This window comes from Elgaria multicarinata, chromosome 4 (genome assembly GCF_023053635.1).
Source record: "Elgaria multicarinata webbii isolate HBS135686 ecotype San Diego chromosome 4, rElgMul1.1.pri, whole genome shotgun sequence".
Taxonomy (NCBI): Eukaryota; Metazoa; Chordata; class Lepidosauria; order Squamata; family Anguidae; genus Elgaria; species Elgaria multicarinata.
The window spans coordinates 47459877-47479367 of NC_086174.1; the positions used below are offsets into that span (position 1 = coordinate 47459877).

The following is a 19491-nucleotide window of genomic DNA, read 5'->3' on the forward strand; positions in this document are numbered from 1 at the left end:
AAATAATAAATACATCTGTATGTAGAAAAATGACACAGATATTGTCCTATAGATTGCAATGGATCCCTATAGGCAAGTTTGTTTTCCTTATGGGCAAGTACTGTGCTTTGCTTTCTAACGCATTTCTGAATATGGAGTGTAGGATTTTCAAAAATTCCCCCCAAATCAGTGGAGGCTCGGATTTGATTCAAACTGGGCAAGAAGGTGGATACATGGATAAGCTCTCATGGTGCCGATTTTGAGGTTTCTAACATTAACAGAAAAAAGTTATAGGCTTTTGAATTTCAATGCAAGTCTATAAGGGGAAAACACAGAGCTCCAATCCGGATCTGGAGCTCCACAGCGGAGTGGTGCGGACCATAGGCGGATTGATGCGGAGTGGATCGGGGGCTCCGTGCACAGCCCTAGCTGTAAGGCTGCCGTTTTATACATGTTGCCTGGGAATAAACCCCATTGAACACAACAGTACCTATTTCTAAGTAGACGTGTATAGAGCTGTTCTATTAATAAAGTTGCTTTGAGCTGATGATCATGCAGAAGATGGTGGCATATGGATGGTGTGTATGAGAAGCCAGAGTGTGTTCTTTTCTTTTTTCCAAATTTTGAATGTTTAGTATAAGTTATAAGAGATTGGTATCAGCCTTCAGTCTCTCACCCCAAGGTCTCTGAGATAAATGTCCAAGGGCTTGTCTATATGGCTTGTTTACCCCAACCTAAATGCGCATATTCGCGTTTTAGGTTACGCAGCTGTCCATTCGCCACAGCGCCGAATTTTTAACCCAATAATGTGCATCTTCACATTTGCGATTTACTGCGACTTTTATATCATGTCCGAGTTTGCACTGTGTTATGGCTACATGTCTTTGGGGGAGTTAAACCAGATTTTGACATGTGGGTGGAGCTTTGAGGGTAGAACAACATGAGTGGCTGATTTCCCGATTTCACACCAATCTGCCGCCTCATTCGTTCACACCGTTTTTAGTCTGAAGTCTCTCTGTGGAGCTCCGCAGAGAAAGCTTCTTAAAACAAATTTCTTTATGTACTTATATATTTTTTGCATTTCTGTACTGCCCCATATGCGAAGCTCTCTGGGTGGTTCACAAAAACAAAGAGGGCGAAACAGGCAGCCAGACAAAGGGGACTTGTTCTGCTCCCTCGTTCCTTCCCCCTCCCCGCTCCCGGTTTGTCTGCCCCTGTCTATGTATGAATCTGCAGAGCTCCGCATATAACATTCATAGCTTCACCCCTCTCTCCTCTGTAGCTTCGTATATGGGATAATGCAATAATGCGCATGTGCGCATTTATAACTCACTATAAAAAAAAAATTCCAGAAATAAATTGCTGTTGCTGCTGCAGTGTGACGCTCTTTACCTACATTCGAATCAACGAAAAATCGGGTTTATATTTAATGAGGAGCAATCCCATTGTCGGATAGATGGGGGCCAAGTGGGATACTGAGGGTCTTGTATCTGGTGCACATGCATTTAAATTGTGTGCCTAGAATAAGGGGGGCACATAGTGCACAGTTAGTCTTTCTTCATTCTAGGGAGGCTTATTATGAACATGGTGTGCGACGCCTGTCTCTGAAGGCCTTGAGATGTTGGCTGAGTAAAGTGGGAGGGGCATGGAATGGAGTGACGGGAGAGAAATACGCCCACTGAAGAGGAGGCAGAAGGAGAGAATGAGTTGATATGAAGGAGAGAAGGGAAGAAAGGGAAGAGAAACCAACAGTGTCAGGAGAAGGAGTCAGTCTGCAGTTTAATGAAGAGTGCACCTCCACACAGAGAGACGGGGAACCACAGACTAAGGAACAGGGATAAACAACTGTTGTTGGTCCAGTAAAACCAACACTGCTCCTCACAGTGAACTGTGGGTTAAAAAGGGAGTTGAATATATTTGATTCAGAGTTGTGTTAATTGTTTTCTTCACGTTATTATTCCCTAAACCTTCTAGTCCCCACTCGGCCATGGAAACCCACATGGAAGCCTGCCACAGACTCTCAGCCCAACCTACCTCACAGGGTTTTTGGTATGAGGATAAAATGGAAAGGAGGAGGATTATGTATGCCACCTTGGGTTCCTTGAAGGAAAAAAAGGTGGGATATAAATGCAATAATAAGTAAAATAAAATTTGTAGAATACACATTTTGTTTGTAATCTGCCCTTCCTCATGCTAGTTATAGAAACCTGAAACATTACAAGTGTAGTACAGTTATAATTTTCTAATGTATCTTTCTATGTTTTACTTTATTTTATTACATTTATGTTCTGCCTTCCCTCCAGGAGCAAGAGGTAAGGTAGGTTACACTGAGAGATAGTGACTGGACCAAGGTCATCCAGTGAGAAATGAGAGGCATTTGCTATTCTTCCTCAGGCAGAAAAATGTCCGGGGCCAACCCTGGCTGTATGTGCGTTTCCTGTCCTGTCCTATTTGGCTGTTGTACCTGAATGAGGCAGTGAATCAGTTGGTGCCTCTTTCCGGAACGTGTGTGTTTCAGAGAGTTTCTACCTGTGTTTATGTTTTCTGTGTCTTCGTGCTGTATGCTATAAAAGGGGAAGCTTATAGTTGTATTTGAATTCTCTACCATGGATGAGATATTAGTCTTTTCCTTCCAGGAAACATGATTTCCACTATTTTTACATTATTGTTTTATATAAAATGGCTTTCTTTGACACACACACACTCTCTCTCTCTCTGTGTATGCACAAATGTCATGTATGAGTTAAATATTGGAGGCAGTGTAGGGGGCCCACTACAGATTTTTAGCCCCAGGCCTAGGAGGCAGGCAGGCCATTTCTATTGTTAAATCTCAAAGAAATTAATGAGCTTTTAATACTTTGGCTTAAGTGGATTTGAGATTGGATTGGTTAGAGAGACAAAGAGAGACTGTACAGTCTGGGGTATTTTGGGTAGCATTTATTTAGCAATTTGCTTGTATTCTTTTCTCTTACTTTTTAAAGCAATCCATGGCAACCACCAGTGCAATCCCTAGGACCTAGGCACATTGATCCTATCCAAATACCATAGAGGAACTATGCTATGTGGTGAAATTAAGATTGCGACAGCAAGAGGCAAGGATGGGACTCACCCACCCACCTCCTCTCCAGTTTCATACAAAAGCTGAAAGGGGAGCTGCCAGTAGTGTACAATAAGTGGCATTCCCTGGAGAACCATGTTGCTGGAAGAGGCCAGCCTGCAGGTTTAACTCAGATAAAAAGCATTAAGATCCTGTTTCAAGCAAATTCCATCCTGAGAGGGCACCCTGTTTCCTTCTGAATCGCCATGGTGTTGCCATGCCATGGCACAGAGCCAATAGGCTGACTTACTAACATTCCTTAGGCCACTGACCATGACCACTTAGAAAGTGTGACTTGAATCCTACTGGAGGGAAATGTCCCTGCGTGCTGTGAGCCGCTGTATATGGTGTGAGTGAACTGGATGACAGGGCTAGTACTTGGAGAGTCCAGGCGAAATACCAGCTATTAAGAGTCAGCAAAACAAAGCCCTGTGTAGGAGGGATCAGAAGGCAGCTGAGAGCTGGCAATTTTACTTATTACGCACACGTAGCTTTATAAAGAATCATTAAAGGCAAGAGAAGAGTAAATACATCTTATCATGGCATAGGAACAAATTACATTACTAAAAATCTCAGCTTGGAGCAGCTTGATATTTTTCTTTCTCCATCACCAATGGGGTTGGCTTTCTTATATTCTCTCTTCCCCCCTTTTTAGGGTGGAAACTTGCCACTACAGAACCATAATTGAGAACACAAGCTTGCTGCTGATAGCTTTTCATTATCATTCATTTAAATGAATGAATGAGAGAGAGAGAGATCCAGCCCCTATTTGTTCTCAGGATTATGAACGGTAATAGATTCTTTTTGAGGGCTTTAGCTCACTCCTGGGATTTTTCTGCCGCGAGCCTTGGACTGGTACTTTATCACCAGTTACATTACAATAAGTTTTCCTGGTGAGGCAGTCAGGATAACATGTACAACAAACAGGAAGGTGGAAGGGATGCATCCATAAAAGGTGGTGTTTGGCCCTCCCATCAGGGGCTCAGGTACTCCTGGATCCAGCATAAGGCCTGGAAACACGGGTTGCTCCCAGAGCCAGGAGTGCTTTTCATCACCTCCACCTGGACACAAGGCTGACGTCATTCTCGCCTTTCGGGCCTAGCAACCACCATCCATGCCTTCATAACCTTGCGGCTAGATAACTGTATTTCGCTTTAATGACTGCACCGAATGCTGGTACAAAATGCACGGGCCTCACCAATTGCCCCTGCTCTTTGTCATTTGTTTGTTTAGCACAATCGATGTCAACTTTACAGAGTAGTGTAAACCAGTGGCAGCACCAGAAAGAAGTACTCTGGGGCGGAGGAGCACAGAAGGGGCAAAGTATATTTCTAGGTGGGCAGGACGTGTCCTATATGTTAAGATCTCTGAAAGAACAATAACATATTTCACATTAAATCTTCCATCCTAAGCATATTATTTCTGAAATAAATGGGGAAAGGGTTGCTTTAGGCCTGCAACACAGAAGGGGAAATTAATTATAATTTTGAAAAATATTAATTTGTACTTAGAATTGTGTTTCTTTTTTACTATTAGGTACCCCGGATATAAATAATAAATTAAGTTAATTCTCTCTCCTCTATGTCAGACGTTTCTCCTCTCCACTCAGTGGATTGCTACGGTTCTGTTGAAGAGTATGTCAGTAGCTCAAAAATGCATAGCCTTTGTTGGCACAAGAGCTGCATCTGAACTGTGGAAGAGATACAGAGATGATGACATATGAAGGAAGTTGTATACGTGAAAAGTGCCTTTCCTTCAAATAATGGCAGGAGTCCAGCAATGATGGGTGGGGCAGGGAGGTGAGTAAGGTGGCAAGCTCCTTGTTTGGGGAGCTGATTGCCCCTGCCCCACCTTCTAATGCTGCCCCGGGTGTAAACTAGGGATGTGTTTCACTAGGAAATCTGGCTCGTTTGTTTTTTTACTTAATGGAGTTCTGTGGCATGTAAGGCTCAACTTGTGTTTGCGAGCCAAGCTACAGGCTTTTTCCAAAATTCCAAAAACTTTTGTTTCGTGCAATGTTGCCCAGAGGCTGTGCAATTTGCTCAAATTTCTGAAATGCTGCTTTCCAGAGCAGTCATATGTTTACCCCATAATTAGTTTGGCCCTTAATCACTAGAGTTCAGTGGATATAGATATAGATACAGAGTGTCATCACACAGGGGAAAATCGTGTTTCCTTACCGTCACTTCTTCGCCCATGCTTTTGCCCCTCATTACTTCTTCTTTCTCAGGGAGAGGAAAGGGGAAGTAAACAATGTGCACATGGCCCATTCAGTGGGCTATTTTTATCATGTGGCAACTTCCATCTCAAAAATAATTCGGATTTACCAGGGGATGGGGGTTGTCGCACAAAGAAGGCTATAAGGGGTGGGGGGGCGTGGGACACAGATGTGAATGAAAATCCATGAGTGCCCAGTAACAAGTGTGCAATAAAATGCTTGTCTGATGACGCCGATACATAAGATTGTACTTTAGTAATTTTCACATGTCTTTTATTGAATGTAGATTTTAATGCTATTACTAGCCTCAAGCCAAGCCCAAGGAAATGGCTGACTAGAAGTGAAAAATAAAAATATGCCTTGGGTTGGGTCAGAAAGTCCAAGACCCAGATTTTAGTTTTACTTTTAAGCTCCCTATGTCACAGATTTTCAATTTCATGAGAATTGAGTATACTCTCATGCTGCCGTACCGTGTTCTCACTAAGGAGAGAATGAAAGTGAGCTGGGAGTATGTAAAACTAACTCTTCTCACAACCTCTTTGGTCTTAATCATAAGAATGTTACCAGGGTCAACTGTTCCCTAATTTCCCATTGTGCTTCTCTTCCCTTGACCCCCATTTTCGGTAGGCATTATCACTATGATCAGTTGCTTCCATTGTTTGAAGAGAATGATGGTGATGAGATTAAAATTGTGCACTGTGAAGTGGGGAGGCTGCAGAGTTTCTAACATAACCACGTCTTGTGCTATAGGGAAAGAAAAAGCTGTGGACGTTGTGCTGGAGAGAAATTATGAGCAAAACAACACATAAGAAAACTCCACCATAGAATTAGTATTTATTTTATTTATTATTGATTTTAAGACTATGTATATCCCACCTTTCAGAAAAATAACAAGGCAAACTTTTTGACTGGCCCTGCACCTGGATATTGCACTTTTGTCTTTGAATGGAGACTTGCAGAATGTTTATGCAAAAGGCAGAATGCAGTTACAACACACATTCTTTGCTTTTCTGAATAAATCTTCAAGGGTGCTAATTACATATTACATGCAAATACATGATGTTATTGAGACCTAGTGCTATTTTCCCCCCCTTTCAGATAAAGCAGCTTCTGCAGGGAAGAAGGTGAAACACAAAAGAGTGAAGGGAGGGAGTGCTTAACCCTTTCCCTGCCACATTTCTTCTCCAGATCATCTTTAAACACCCTTTCTTCTGTGATTCAAAATATGAGCTTACCATCAAATCACCTGGCTTGAATCCTATAGTGAGAAAAGCCACTGGGGAGGTATTTGCGGCAGGAAAAGGGTGAAGCATACATATATACCCCTGCCTCTTCATTTAGCATTCCCCACTCTCAAAGCTGCATTTCTTGAATGAAAGAAAGAACTCTCTAACATATATTTGCTTGTAACAGCTTATCACTATTATGCAACGGGTAAGTACTAAATATTTATGTCTTTGAACTAATTAGCATTTGATAATGAATGGTGCTCGCTTTCATCCAAATTGCATATAATTTGGAATCAGCCCTCTTAGAATGTCTGGGGTAGGTTACAGAAACTAACCTACCCCAGAAATTCACCAAACTCTTCATACACATATTCGTTTCCAGCCAGCCTATACCGAAGCCTTTTTTATGGCATTCATATGAAACACCACTCTTGTGTGGCTTCTACCACTAGAGACTGAAGCTGTAGTCTGCAGATCACTCATTCCCATAAATTTCACTCGCTGAAACTAAACTCTTGATTTCAGTGATTTGTGCATTGCAGTCAGACATCACGTACAAGAGGATCTATTGCAAGACCAAGGTGAGGAGGAATGCCATAGCTAATTCATATGTACACATAATGCACAGAGCTAGTCCTACCATTAAGCATGATGAGGCAGTCCACTCCAGTAGCAGATTTGGGGGTACCATTAAAGGGCAACAAATTGACAATTTTTACAGCTTAGGTTTATATTTATTACTGCATTTCTGCCTCAGGCCTTAGCTAGACCTACCTGTTAGCACGCGATAGAGGAGGGAAGATCTCACGATGTGTTTATCGTGAGATCCCTCCTCTGTTTACATGCGACAACCTCAGAAAGAGAGGCGTCGTGGCCACCATTTTTAATTATTAAAGGGCCAGCAGCACACGAACGCTTGTGCGCAAAAGGTAAGTAATTTTTAAAATTTAAATTATGTTCCCCACTCCCCCCACCCTACCCCCGATGGGCACAGTGCTCCTAAGGAGAGCTGCACCCCAAGCACGGCTCCCAGCTCCTCGCGAGGAATTGTGAGGGGCCGGGTCAACCCGCAGTGCCCGGCCATATGTTCCGCGATCTCGGACTCAGCCCAAAACTGCGGAAAAACTGGGGCTAAAGGGGAGGGCAAGATCCCGAGGCAAGGGAGAGATCATCCCTCTCTGATCCCGGGATCCCCTGTGCATCATGTGGATGCACAGGGACGATCCCGGGGATCACCCCGTCTAGCTATGGCCTCAGACAATGGAAATGTCTTGGCTTCTTTCTACTGCTGTGCTAATTTGACGTTGCAAGGCTCACATCCTGCAGAATTTGTGAACTAGGCCTGCCTGTAATCTAATAAGTACGGGGCATCCCCGTCTCACCACTGGTGACTGTGAAGAGTTTTACGTGGTAGAGAACTACGCATTTTGCTATTTGCTTTGTCATCCGTAACACCACTGGGCTGCTTGCCACAGGCTTTAACTATATGTTCCCATATGCCTGTGCGATCAGCTGGTATTCACCATTGTTATTGACCTGGCTAACTAAGTGAGCTTTTTGTCGTGTAGAAACTGAAAGCAGACCTTTTCATCCAGAAACCTGTAGCATTTAAATGCATCCCCCTGGGTTACTGTATCTGGTGTCACAGCTGGTGCTCTTTTGTGTACCAGACGCTCTTCTAAAATGCCAGCTCTGGTCTTTAAAAGAGCCAGCAGCAGGCACACCTCACTCACACATTGATTCCTCGCAATTTATTATGGGTCTTTATTTCCCTCTTCTGATTAATAACAGTTGTGATAACGAGACAAATAACAAGTCCATCCCCGTATGGGAAAAATATCAAGGAGACTGTCAGTGTCTAAGCATTTGTACTCTTCCTCTGTCACAGCGGGCTTTGATCTTTTGCAGGGAACTGGCAACCGACACCTGGGCACTGCTTGCCTGCGCTTTGCAAGCAGGTGTTTCAAGGAAAAGCCAAATGCAAATCAGGTGGGGAGGAGGAAACGAGGACTGCCGATGAGATTCTAAATTCCTGAAAAGGGAATTGCATGAGTGCAATGATTGAATCAGAAGGAAAGACTGCTGGTCCCATGCCTGAATCACGCCATTGGCGAGGGGCTACAGGAGAGCTCTTTGCACTTCCTGATATTTCTGGATTAAGGTTTACGGACCATACCGTTGACTCCTGTCCACCACCTGGCCCTGAGAAATCCAAATCCCTATAATAATGTTCCAGATGACTGTGAGCGAGTAAGCACATCTGTCTACTTCCTCCTCCTGAACTGCTTTTTTGGTACAGGCACGAGAGTCACCATCAGAAAGCTGAAAAGGAAGGGAAGGTTGTGGAATGTGTTTGGGCCTTTTGCCTGTGAGCTTTTGCGTAGGAGAGCGCTTCCAGATGCCCCCAAACCCAGGAACAATACTGATGGAAAGGCTCTTTCAGTGCATACCAACAAGCCCTATTCAGGTGTTCTGAGTATACTAAAAGTGTCTGCAGGAGGCTCTCCTGAACAAGTTGATGGAAACGTGCAAGGAGGGGGGTGGGGCTAGCGTGTTCCCTTTCCTTGCATGTTTAATAGACTCAGAAAGAGAATGCCTGAATAGGGCTGCACTTGTGACAGCATGAGCCATAAGACCAAACCTCGCCCTCTATTCTCTCCCCTGTTAATATGTTTGAAAGTTCCAAGCCCTAAGCGGGAAGCTGGACTGTGCTTCAGATTTCAAATATACCCGCTGTTTCAGGGGCATTTCACTAGCAATCATTCTGTAGCCTGCCACCTAATAGAACCCCCATGATGTCCAGACGCAACCAAGAGGGTATCTTATTTCACTGTTGCCCCTAGTCATTGTAAAGCTATGTTGATTGTACTCGAACTACAATGTTATCCAAAAGTTTTAGGAACCCCCCTGCTATTCAGATGAACAAGAGTGCACAGTATTCAAAAAGCAAAAAATTGATCACCCTAATCAACAGAACAGCTGGGTCACTTTCTCCCAATTTACACACTTTTGAAAAATCTCCTCCTTACCTGTGCAGGTCAGTTTCTTCCTCCATAAAATACGAGGAGCAATGAAATTAATCTGCTTCCCTGGGACACTTGCAAGCCTTAATTGCAAGCTCCTCTCTGAACCTCCAATGGAGGGCATGTGGAGGCGGTTGACATTTTGTTGACTCTTGGTCCTTCCCTGTTTTGCTGTAGACTTGAAATGTTCTGCACAGTGTATGTGTTGGATTGATTTGCTTATTAGACAGGAGTTCAAAGCTGGCATCTTTTTGCTTTCCAGGTTTTGCTTCATCTCCCTCTCTACTTTGCGTTCTAATTTTTCCTGCAGGCACTAGAGTTCATTTGCTGAATAATTTGCCCCGCTAGTGGCTGTGCAGCCATGGTTTTGCCGGGAGGGTTCTAGCCAGAGTGAGCGAATAAGATTAGAACACAGGGTGGTTGGTTTTAGTATGTACATGCTGGTACTCCATTTCTAAATCAAGTATAGGCTATGATCTAAGCCTTGAAGAGCATGCTGACATGGCTTATATAATGGAAACCTACATGGATCAAAGAGGAGGTGCAAAACTATCCCTGATGTGTCCACCAGGGTATCAAGAGCAGCACCAGCTTGAGGTGTGTGGAGGTAGAGTAAATGTGATCCATAAGGATTCGGTCTTCCTATTCAAGGTGCAGTTTACCAATTTAGAGTGTTTCTACCTCATGTTGGGAATTCCGAGACAGAACTGAGATTCTATTATTGTACCATCAACCCCGCTGTCTCCCTGCCTGAGCTGACGGAAGTAGTCTGGGAAGTAGTGTTGAAAACCCAAGGTTTTGGGGCCATGGGAACTGCAATAAACACTTCAAGGACACCTTATCTGGAACAGCTTGGGATTTCGTGGTTGCCATGACAACCATAAGCCTGCCTCAAATTGTATCAAGCCCAACATATACAGCAAGAGATATGCTAGATCTAGTGTTCTGTATTCAATAGAGGGAAAGTGATTGTGGATGGGAAAGCCAACAATGAGACTCTACTGTCATGGACAGATCACTGTCTGATCAGGTTTGGCCTTTGTGCCACCTTCCAGAGTTTGATGGAACTGGATGGTTTCCTGATGTCTCTGAGGGAGTTTCCTGCAGTTTTGACCAGCAATCCTGCTGCTGAAGTTTTGGTCTGTACCTGGAATGAAATGACAAGTTATCAATATAGTTGCTCCCAAACGTTCTCATCTGAATGGTAAAGCCATGTTGGCTCCTTGATATTTAGAAGAATCAAGGCCAATGAATCAATTGGGACAAGAACTAGAACATAAATGGCAAATAAGATTGAACTGCATAATGTAAACCAGCAGCACTCTTTCAAGTGGTGAGACACCTCCTTCATGTGGGACCCATGATATGGAAATCCTGGAGGCCACAGCGACCAATTTGCGATACAGTTTGCATATATAATTGCTCACAACTTAGATGCTGCTGTTATCACAGAACAGTGGAGGCTGGTGGCTGTGATGTCAGTGGGGCCATGAATCCACTCAGGGTTTCACTCAGAACCAGTCAGAACTCTAAAGGAGCTATCCAAGGTGCAAAGCCTGGGTGCATATTTTCTTTGAGTTTAAAAGATGCTTTTAAAAAAACACAATTTATTAAAGTGGCAAATGAGCAATCCTCCTCAAGTGGGGACAGGCAAAAACATTTTTAGCATGAGATGGTTTCTCTGCTGTGTAATGGGGTGTCTTTAGGATTTTGTAGCAATTGAGTGATGGGGGGAATATGGTGAGTGCGAGGTGTAAAAACAATGCTGTTGGTTTGAGTAGCAGCACAGACAAAGTCAAAGAGCATATCCTCCATTTGCAAATCTGCACTCCCACTTTAGCAGTAGCATAGAACATGCATGAGAAAACATGCAAATCTTTAAACAGGAACAATCCACGCCAGTACTACTTCTCTGACCATACATACCTGGCTTGCATTAATACCATACCCACATCTGACTGTAATGCAGATGAGGGCATGGCATTGTGCATATCATGCAGGTCAAGCATGCAGCAGACTTGTGGCTTTGCCCTATTCATAGATAAAGCTAATCTCTCTCTCTCTTTCTCTTTCTTTATCTCTGACTCTCTCATTAATGCTATGACCCTGTGAATATGTCTAGACAATAAACGTCATTTCTTAGCCAAGTTATATAGATTTCATTCTTTTTTACACCAGTCTTTGTGGCTTAGCCACCCAGAGCAGAGACATTCATCATCTTTATTACACACCTCTGAACTTCCTCCATTTTATCTATGGTTTTCTGACAGCAAAGCATCCAGAACCATATGTAGTATCCCAGGGTTCCTTCCAGAACTGTAGATAGTAGGACGCTTCCCTCCTCCTTAATACAACACATTTGAGAAGAAGAGCAAGTTCATATGAAACATTTTCTATATGATTATTGGCTCAGCTTTCACCGTTTTCTGCTTGTGGCACTCTTGCTTCAGATGCCTAACACCACCTAATCAGCAAAGATACAGCAGACATGACTTAGGTGAATCATTTTTTTCTGGCATGAAGTTTGGTTATCAGATATTAATTAAAGAAAGTCACTGGTGGTGTTCTGCAAGTGGACATTTTGACATTAAGAGCCTGTGAATATCGCAAAAGAGTAACATATATGTAGTTCCAAGCCTGTGGACATCTGGTTAACTGAATTCTGACTTGAGCACTTAAGGCTGCAATCCTATACCCACTTACCTAGAAGTAAGTCCACTGAGTTCAATGGGGCTTGCTTCTCATTAGACACCCATAAAATCTATACATTCTGTACATCAAGCAGAGATCATCTAAAACTCATGGTTCTTAGCATGGTTGAGACTTTTAAGGCAAGGTGAAGAGGGGGCACATCTATCAAGAGGCACAAGAAAAGGAAAAAATCTACAGGTGTGGAAAAAAGCAGGTGTTTTAAGCTTTGCAAAATGAAGCACTAATTATATATTACTTAATAAGCACTTAATAAGTGCTCCTAATCCTACTCTGTCTCTTTAAGACATACAAAATGTTCACAAGACATCATGTTAATAATCATAAAATATTTTAAATGTACCACTTGTAATAACACAAAAAGGTAGTAACTTTTGCCTCTTTAAAATGTGATATAATTTTAAATATCTGTCTCTTATGAGTAGGGAAGGAAATACTGTTGCAAAACCCAGAAATAACAATATTTTACTTAAAATACATGATTGTAATCATCCTCTTTTAAATTATAAAAGTTGCCTTCCAAAATATTTATAAGCCAATCATTGACCAGTTCATATATCACATTTACTTTATCTACAGATCATGCTTTTCTAGTCTCTGTCAACTGTAAATTTGAAGCACTGTTATTTTTTTTAAAAAAAATCAAAAGACAGCTTAAATAAGATCCCAAAACTCATGATCATTGATGATGATGATGATGATGATGTGGTGATGGTGATGGTGATGGTGATGTGATGATGGTGATTATTATTATTATTATTATTTATTTATTTATATAGCACCATTAATGTACATGGTGTTGTACAGAGTAAAACAATAAATAGCAAGAGGCTTGCATTCTAATAAAATCATAATAAAACAATAAGGAGGGGAAGAGAATGCACCAAACAGGCAGTATAAAAGTCAGAGCAAAATCAAGTTTTAAAAGCTTTAGGAAAAAGAAAAGTTTTTAGCTGAGCTTTAAAAGCTGCGATTGAGCTTGTAGTTCTCAAATGTTCTGGAAGAGCGTTCCAGACGTAAGGGGCAGCAGAAGAAAATGGACGAGGCCGAGCAAGGGAAGTAGAGACCCCTGGGCAGGTGAGAAACATGGCATCAGAGGAGCGAAGAGCACGAGCGGGGCAATAGTGTGAGATGAGAGAGGAAAGATAGGAAGGAGCTAGACAGTGAAAAGCTTTGTAAGTCAACAGGAGAAGTTTATATTGGATTCTGAAGTGAATTGGAAGCCAATGAAGAGATTTCAGAAGTGGAGTAACATGGGCAGAGCGGCGAGCCAAGAAGATGATCTTAGCAGCAGAGTGGTGAACAGAAACCAATGGACTGATGTGAGAAGAAGGAAGGCCAGTGAGAAGAAGGTTGCAGTAGTCCAACCGAGAAATAACCAATGCATGAACAAGCGTCTTGGCAGAAGAGACAGACAAAAATGATCGAATCCTGGCAATATTATACAGGAAAAAATGACAGGATTTAGCTACTGCCTCAATATGAGGAATAAAGGAGAGCGAGGAATCAAATATAAAGCCAAGACTACGAGCTTCCTTGACTGGAGTAAGTGTAACATCATTGACAGTAAGAGAGAATGAGAGATGAGAAGGTTTAGGAGGAAAAACAAGCAATTCAGTCTTTGCCATATTAAGTTTCAAACGACGATGAAGCAACCAAGCTGAGATATCTGAAAGACATGCCGAGATACGATCGTGAACATCAGGAGAAAGATCCGGAGATGAAAGATATAATTGTGTATCATCGGCATACAGATGATATTGGAGGCCATGAGATTGAATAAGATTACCCAAGGGCAACATGTAAAAAGAAAACAACAACGGGCCAAGCACCGAGCCTTGGGGAACCCCTACTGAAAGGGGAAAAGAAGAAGACTAGCTGCCATTAGCCAACACGCTGAAAGAGCGACCCGTTAGATAGGAGGCAAACCAGTTATAGACAGAGCCACAAAATCCAAGGTCATGAAGGGAATCCAAAAGAAGATCGTGATCAACCGTGTCAAAGGCTGCAGTTAGATCAAGGAGAATAAGAACAGAATAAAGGCCTTTAGACTTGGCAATAAGAAGATCATTGGTAATCTTAGTAAGGGCTGTTTCAGTGGAATGCAAAGGACGGAATCCAGATTGAAAAGGATCCAGAAAGTAGGCAAACAAAAATGCCAGACATATTCACTCAACCCCCTCAGATATTAAGGGTGACATTCAAATATTTAAAAAGGGAAGAATAACTATTTGCCGCTGTGAGAAGGACAAGAAGAAATAACTTCAAGTTGCAGTGGAGTGGGTTTAGATCAGGTAATACTTGGAGAATGAAACAAGTTCTTGTGTTACAAGTCCATCAGAAGTAGTCAAAAGTTGTTCCACATGATTATGTGTCAGCCTGATTGTGTGGAGATACATTTGTGTGTTTCTCTGTTTGATTGTTTAAGATTTCTAATTTATTGGATTCTATGCCTACTTAAGTAAGGATTCTATGCCTTACTTAAGGTAAGGCTGCAGAGATATGTATAACCGTCAGAGTAGGATGTTTTTAAAAATATGCCCTTGGATATGCAGCAGTGATTGAAGATGTTGAAGATATTTGTTTGGATCCTCTCTGCTTGGGAAGCTCCCCTTCATTTCAAAGGACTGCTTTTCACCAAACATGATTCCAGCTACTTCCTGCTGCAAAAAAATCCTCACTGTTTTGTCTAACCCAGGAGCACAGAAAGCCCTGTTTGGTACACACACACACACACACACACACACACACACACCCCGCCCAGAAGTGCCCCAGGAAAAAAAAACACAAAAAAGGAGAAGTACTCTAGAAACGAGCTCTCTGGTTCCCGCCTAGAAGCCCTGGAGCATCCCAGGAAGCAGTGCTTGAAGGCTACTGTCTGTTTTCGATGGCACTCTAGCGTCATGGTTTCGATGGCAGGAACCGTAGAGCCTGGATTCGTAGAGAGTGGATTAGAGAAGGGAGAACGGCTGGGAGCCAGGGTTCCTGGATGGCTGGGTGATCTCAGAACTGAGCTTCCTGGGAGGAATGTTGGTTTTATCTGATCAAAGCAGGTACCAGGCCTTGGAAATGCTCTCAGGCAGGAGTTTGGTTTGAGTGAGTGGTGTGTGCATCTTAGAGTGAGTTGTATATTGTGTGTGAGTTATATGTAAATGTGCCTCTGTGTGTGTGTGCACATACATGTGTGGGCCCTGCCACCCCAGCAGAGACCAAATGCAGCCCTCGGGACCAAAAGGGTTGGGTACCCCTGATGGAGTCATAATTCTCCAACCCTCCTACACAAATGGAGAGCACAGATGCAGGGAGCAGCATGATTTTGCACTACGGAAAGCCACCCTTTTGAGGTTTTGCAGTCACATGAGATACCCTAAGTTCACAAACAACTTAATTCATAAAATAACCTTAAATTAAATATATAGAAAATCGCAGGGGGGAGGTATTGTTGTATTGTTTTGGTACTGCAATCTATGTCAAATTATACAGTAGCCTGCAAAAGTTGTTCAAATGGGCTGTTGTGACAAAGAATCGTCCAGTCTAGTGCAGTCATATCACTATATCTATTTATCTCTTTGTTTGCTGGTTTGTTTATTTATTTATTTTGGTTAAGAATGCCTTTCAGTTACATTCCCAGAACAGTATATAAAAAGAATTAAATTATTAAAATGAAAAGATATACTAACCTAAAAGCTGCAAAGATATAAAAGCAGCATAAAATAGCCAGCGTGATTGCCATTGCATGTAAAAATATCAGGAAAATAAAAAGGTGGTTCCCTGGCACCAAAAAGACAATAGTTATTTATTTTATTTATTGCATTTTTATACCACCCAATAGCCGAAGCTCCCTGGGTGGTTCACCCACAGGAGCCCCCCCCTTTAAGATCTTCGTGTACAACTGACTAGGTGCATATGAAAACAGGCCATCTTTCAAGTGTTATGCCATGGCTTCACACATTTCTTTACTGTGAAGACAGACCTCTGACTTAGGATAAGGCAGCTTCCTACATTCCTAACCCACCCCAGCAGGAAAAAGTTAAATATAAGTGCAGATGACAGCTGAAGAAAAGGGTACACATTCATAGTGCAGCAGAAGTCAAATATTTGGAATGGGATTTTGGTTTAGGCCCACCTCCTACTGTGACATCCTCTTTTGGTAGATTAATGTCTTTCTTGAATGGTAAAATTAAATACTGCTGTACTAGGATGTGGAGTTTATAACAGAGGAAGGAGCCAAGAAAAGACAATATCCAACCCAATGATGATGATGATGATGATGATGATGATGATGATAAGGAATCTGCTTGCTATGCTCTGTTGCTGTCCGCCTATTCAAAGTAGAGGCTCTGTAGATAAGGCCTTGTCAAGGAAATCTCTTTACTTTTTAGTTGATTGAGACAACAATTGGTTCCAGTGTGGACTGATTTAAATCAGTAGCTTAAATCAGTGATTTAATTCACCAAGCAGAAAGTTGTGCTTTAAAGCATTCATTTTAATCAAGTTTTCTAGTTAAGAAAAAGTCAGCCTCTCCATAATGCAGAGTGAGCTTCAGTAGTCTTTGTATCCAGGGTCACAAAGCCAGGGCTGCCCTGTTATTATAGTCTGACATCTCCTTCCCCTCAGTCACAGTTCTGAGGTGACCAGAATTGGGCTGCATTCTTTGGTTTGAATCCTGACATTGTAGTCCTCAGAAAGATGCTGCAGTCACCATAACACAGGTAGGTAATACCTACTACCACACACACACACTCCATTAAAGAGGGGACACCCGGGACCCACCAAACAGCAATAACCTGGGACTGATGAGAGTCAAAATATATTACTTTATTTCCAGGCTCACTATCCACCCTTTTTAGTCAATATAATTTCTCAGTAACTTCAGACCAACCAGAACCAAAATGAGAGACATATATTTAAGGCAAATCAGAAACCACATAAAACGTTATCGATATAATAAACGTTAGCCTTATTATTTAATTGCATTTTTATCCTGCTGTTCCTCAGAATACATCTTTTTCCTATCTCCCTTCATCCTCACAATAATGCCGTGAGGTAGGTTAGGCTGAGAGATTTTGACTGGCCATCCAGTGAGCTCCATGGTCTGATGGAAACCTGAATATGGGTCTCCCCAATCCTTTTCCGCCAATCTAACCACTACACCACACTTAAGTTACCAAAGAGCAATTGCAAGTCATAAGAACATAAGAAGAGCCCTGCTGGGTCAGAGCAAGGGTCCATCTAGTCCAGCACTCTGTTCACACAGTGGCCAACCAGCCATCGGCCAGGGACCACCATGGCAGGACATGGTGCAATAGCACCCTCCCACCCATCTTCCCCAGCAACTGGTGCACACAGGCTTACTGCCTCAAATACTGGAGGTAGCACACAACCATCAGGGCTAGTAGTCATTGACAGCCTTCGCTTCCAGGAATTTATCCAACCCCCTTTTAAAGCCATCCAAATTGGTGGCCATCACTACATCTTGTGGTTGTGAGTTCCATAATTTAATTACATTTTAAGTCCATTTTCCAGACAGACTCAGGATACAGTCCTGTACAAGTTTAGACAGAAAAAAGTCCTCCAACTCCTAAACATGCTGGGAGTTGTAGGACTTTATTCTGTGTTAACATGTATAGGATTGGCTCATTAGCTGCATAGCAGAATCAGATTCCAACTACAGTCACATAGATTTCTTAGATGATTCATTTAGTACCTGGCAATTTTAGATTGTTGTTGATTTTATCCAGCTCATGTGACCTTGGGCCAGTTGTAGCACATTTGTACTGCTGACCCTGTGAGAGCCACTTCATTAACCATTCCTAACAGAAGAACAGTAAATTACGACATGGTAGGCAATGCACCTTTCTCCTTGCAGGAGGCATGTCAAACACGGGCCCTGCCAAATAGATCGCTTATTGGAGTTCATGGGTCATCAGCTGCCAGGACACAGGCTTAACAGCTGCCACTTGATTCAAGGGAAGGGGTTGTACAAAGAAGGGTAATTGACTCTGAATTCATCTTTCTATTGCCCCTACCCAGTATGTAGAACAGGGATGGGAAACCTCCAGCCCGTGGGCCTAACATGAAAGTTAGAAAGTGGGATGCAACTGGTAGTTATGGTTTGGGTTGGATTGCAATTTGGTTCACAGGCAGGTCAAGAGAGTAATATAGAATCTAAAAACTAATAGAACATTTCATAAATCGGGTGGAAAATTTCTTTGGAGTTGGTGTCTTTCCTTCCTACGTACCGTAAAGAAAGGTGGGTGGGTTTTTTAATAGCTTGTGTTCATATATCCTTAATTCAGTGGAAGGCCCAATGTGCAAGATGTAGCATGGATGCAAATGTAGATTGACCCCTAAGAGAAAGGAAGAGGTTGCAGTAGAGAAGTAGTGTGACTCCAGTGTCCGGTGCCACTCTCTTACAGGCTCCTTAAATCTCTTGGTTCACGTGAAGAATAAACAGCCCACTCAAGCGTTGTCACTCAAAGGGGATAAAGGAAATACCTGGCAACAAGCACATGTACCTATCAACCCTGCCGGACCTTTCCAGGTAAGCAGATACTTGGGGACCTACAGGCAAATGTCAACTCACATAGATGTCTGGCATGGATTAGCAAGGCCAATGGAAAAAAGGGGACCTAAAGCCTGTTCACTGTTGAAAACAAGCCAGCATCAAAGGGCTCATGAGAGCATATTAGCATGCAGGCTATTTCTCTCCTCAATGGTCAGATAACATTGTTGTTTGAGCACCAGGTTACTACCTGCAACATTTGCTCAAGAGCAATAGACCAGTTATTGGCCTTCTGTTATAGGCTAGCTTGTGAGATGCCTGCATTCCCCCAGCTGTGGATCTTTATGGTGGTACTGAAGCTTGTGTACACTAATATATGGCTTGAGCAGTTGCTGTGACAGCTGTCATGTACCTACAGCCTTGTCATTGATGAATGGGTCTGACTGTGGCTGGAAGTAGATGTTATGGGAGATATGTGGCTGGCGGCTGCCAAAAGCATCAGCCCTGCAGTGTGGTGTGGTGGATAGAGTGTTGAGCAATGGCTAGGGAAGCTTGGGTTCAAATCCCCACTCAGTTGTAAGCTCACTTGGGGGGCTGTCTATATGTGGGGAAGGCCCCGGGGTGGCTCTGCAGTAGCGCTTATATGATGCAGCAGCCACTGCGGAACTATCCCGGGTCATTCCCCCAAAGCTCTGAAGTAAAAACGTCAGGGACTTACCCTGACTTTTTTC

At 42.7% G+C, this 19491-nt stretch overlaps 1 protein-coding gene across 1 annotated transcript in view; it reads left to right on the forward strand.

Moving 5' to 3' along the window:
* The window catches only part of MDGA1 (MAM domain containing glycosylphosphatidylinositol anchor 1), a 311837-nt gene that overhangs the window by 284491 nt on the left and 7855 nt on the right, over window positions 1–19491 (forward strand). The window contains exon 15 of the mRNA XM_063125616.1: window positions 18675–18799. Coding sequence (XP_062981686.1) covers window positions 18675–18799 — 125 coding nt within the window. The remainder of the gene's footprint in view (window positions 1–18674; window positions 18800–19491) is intronic.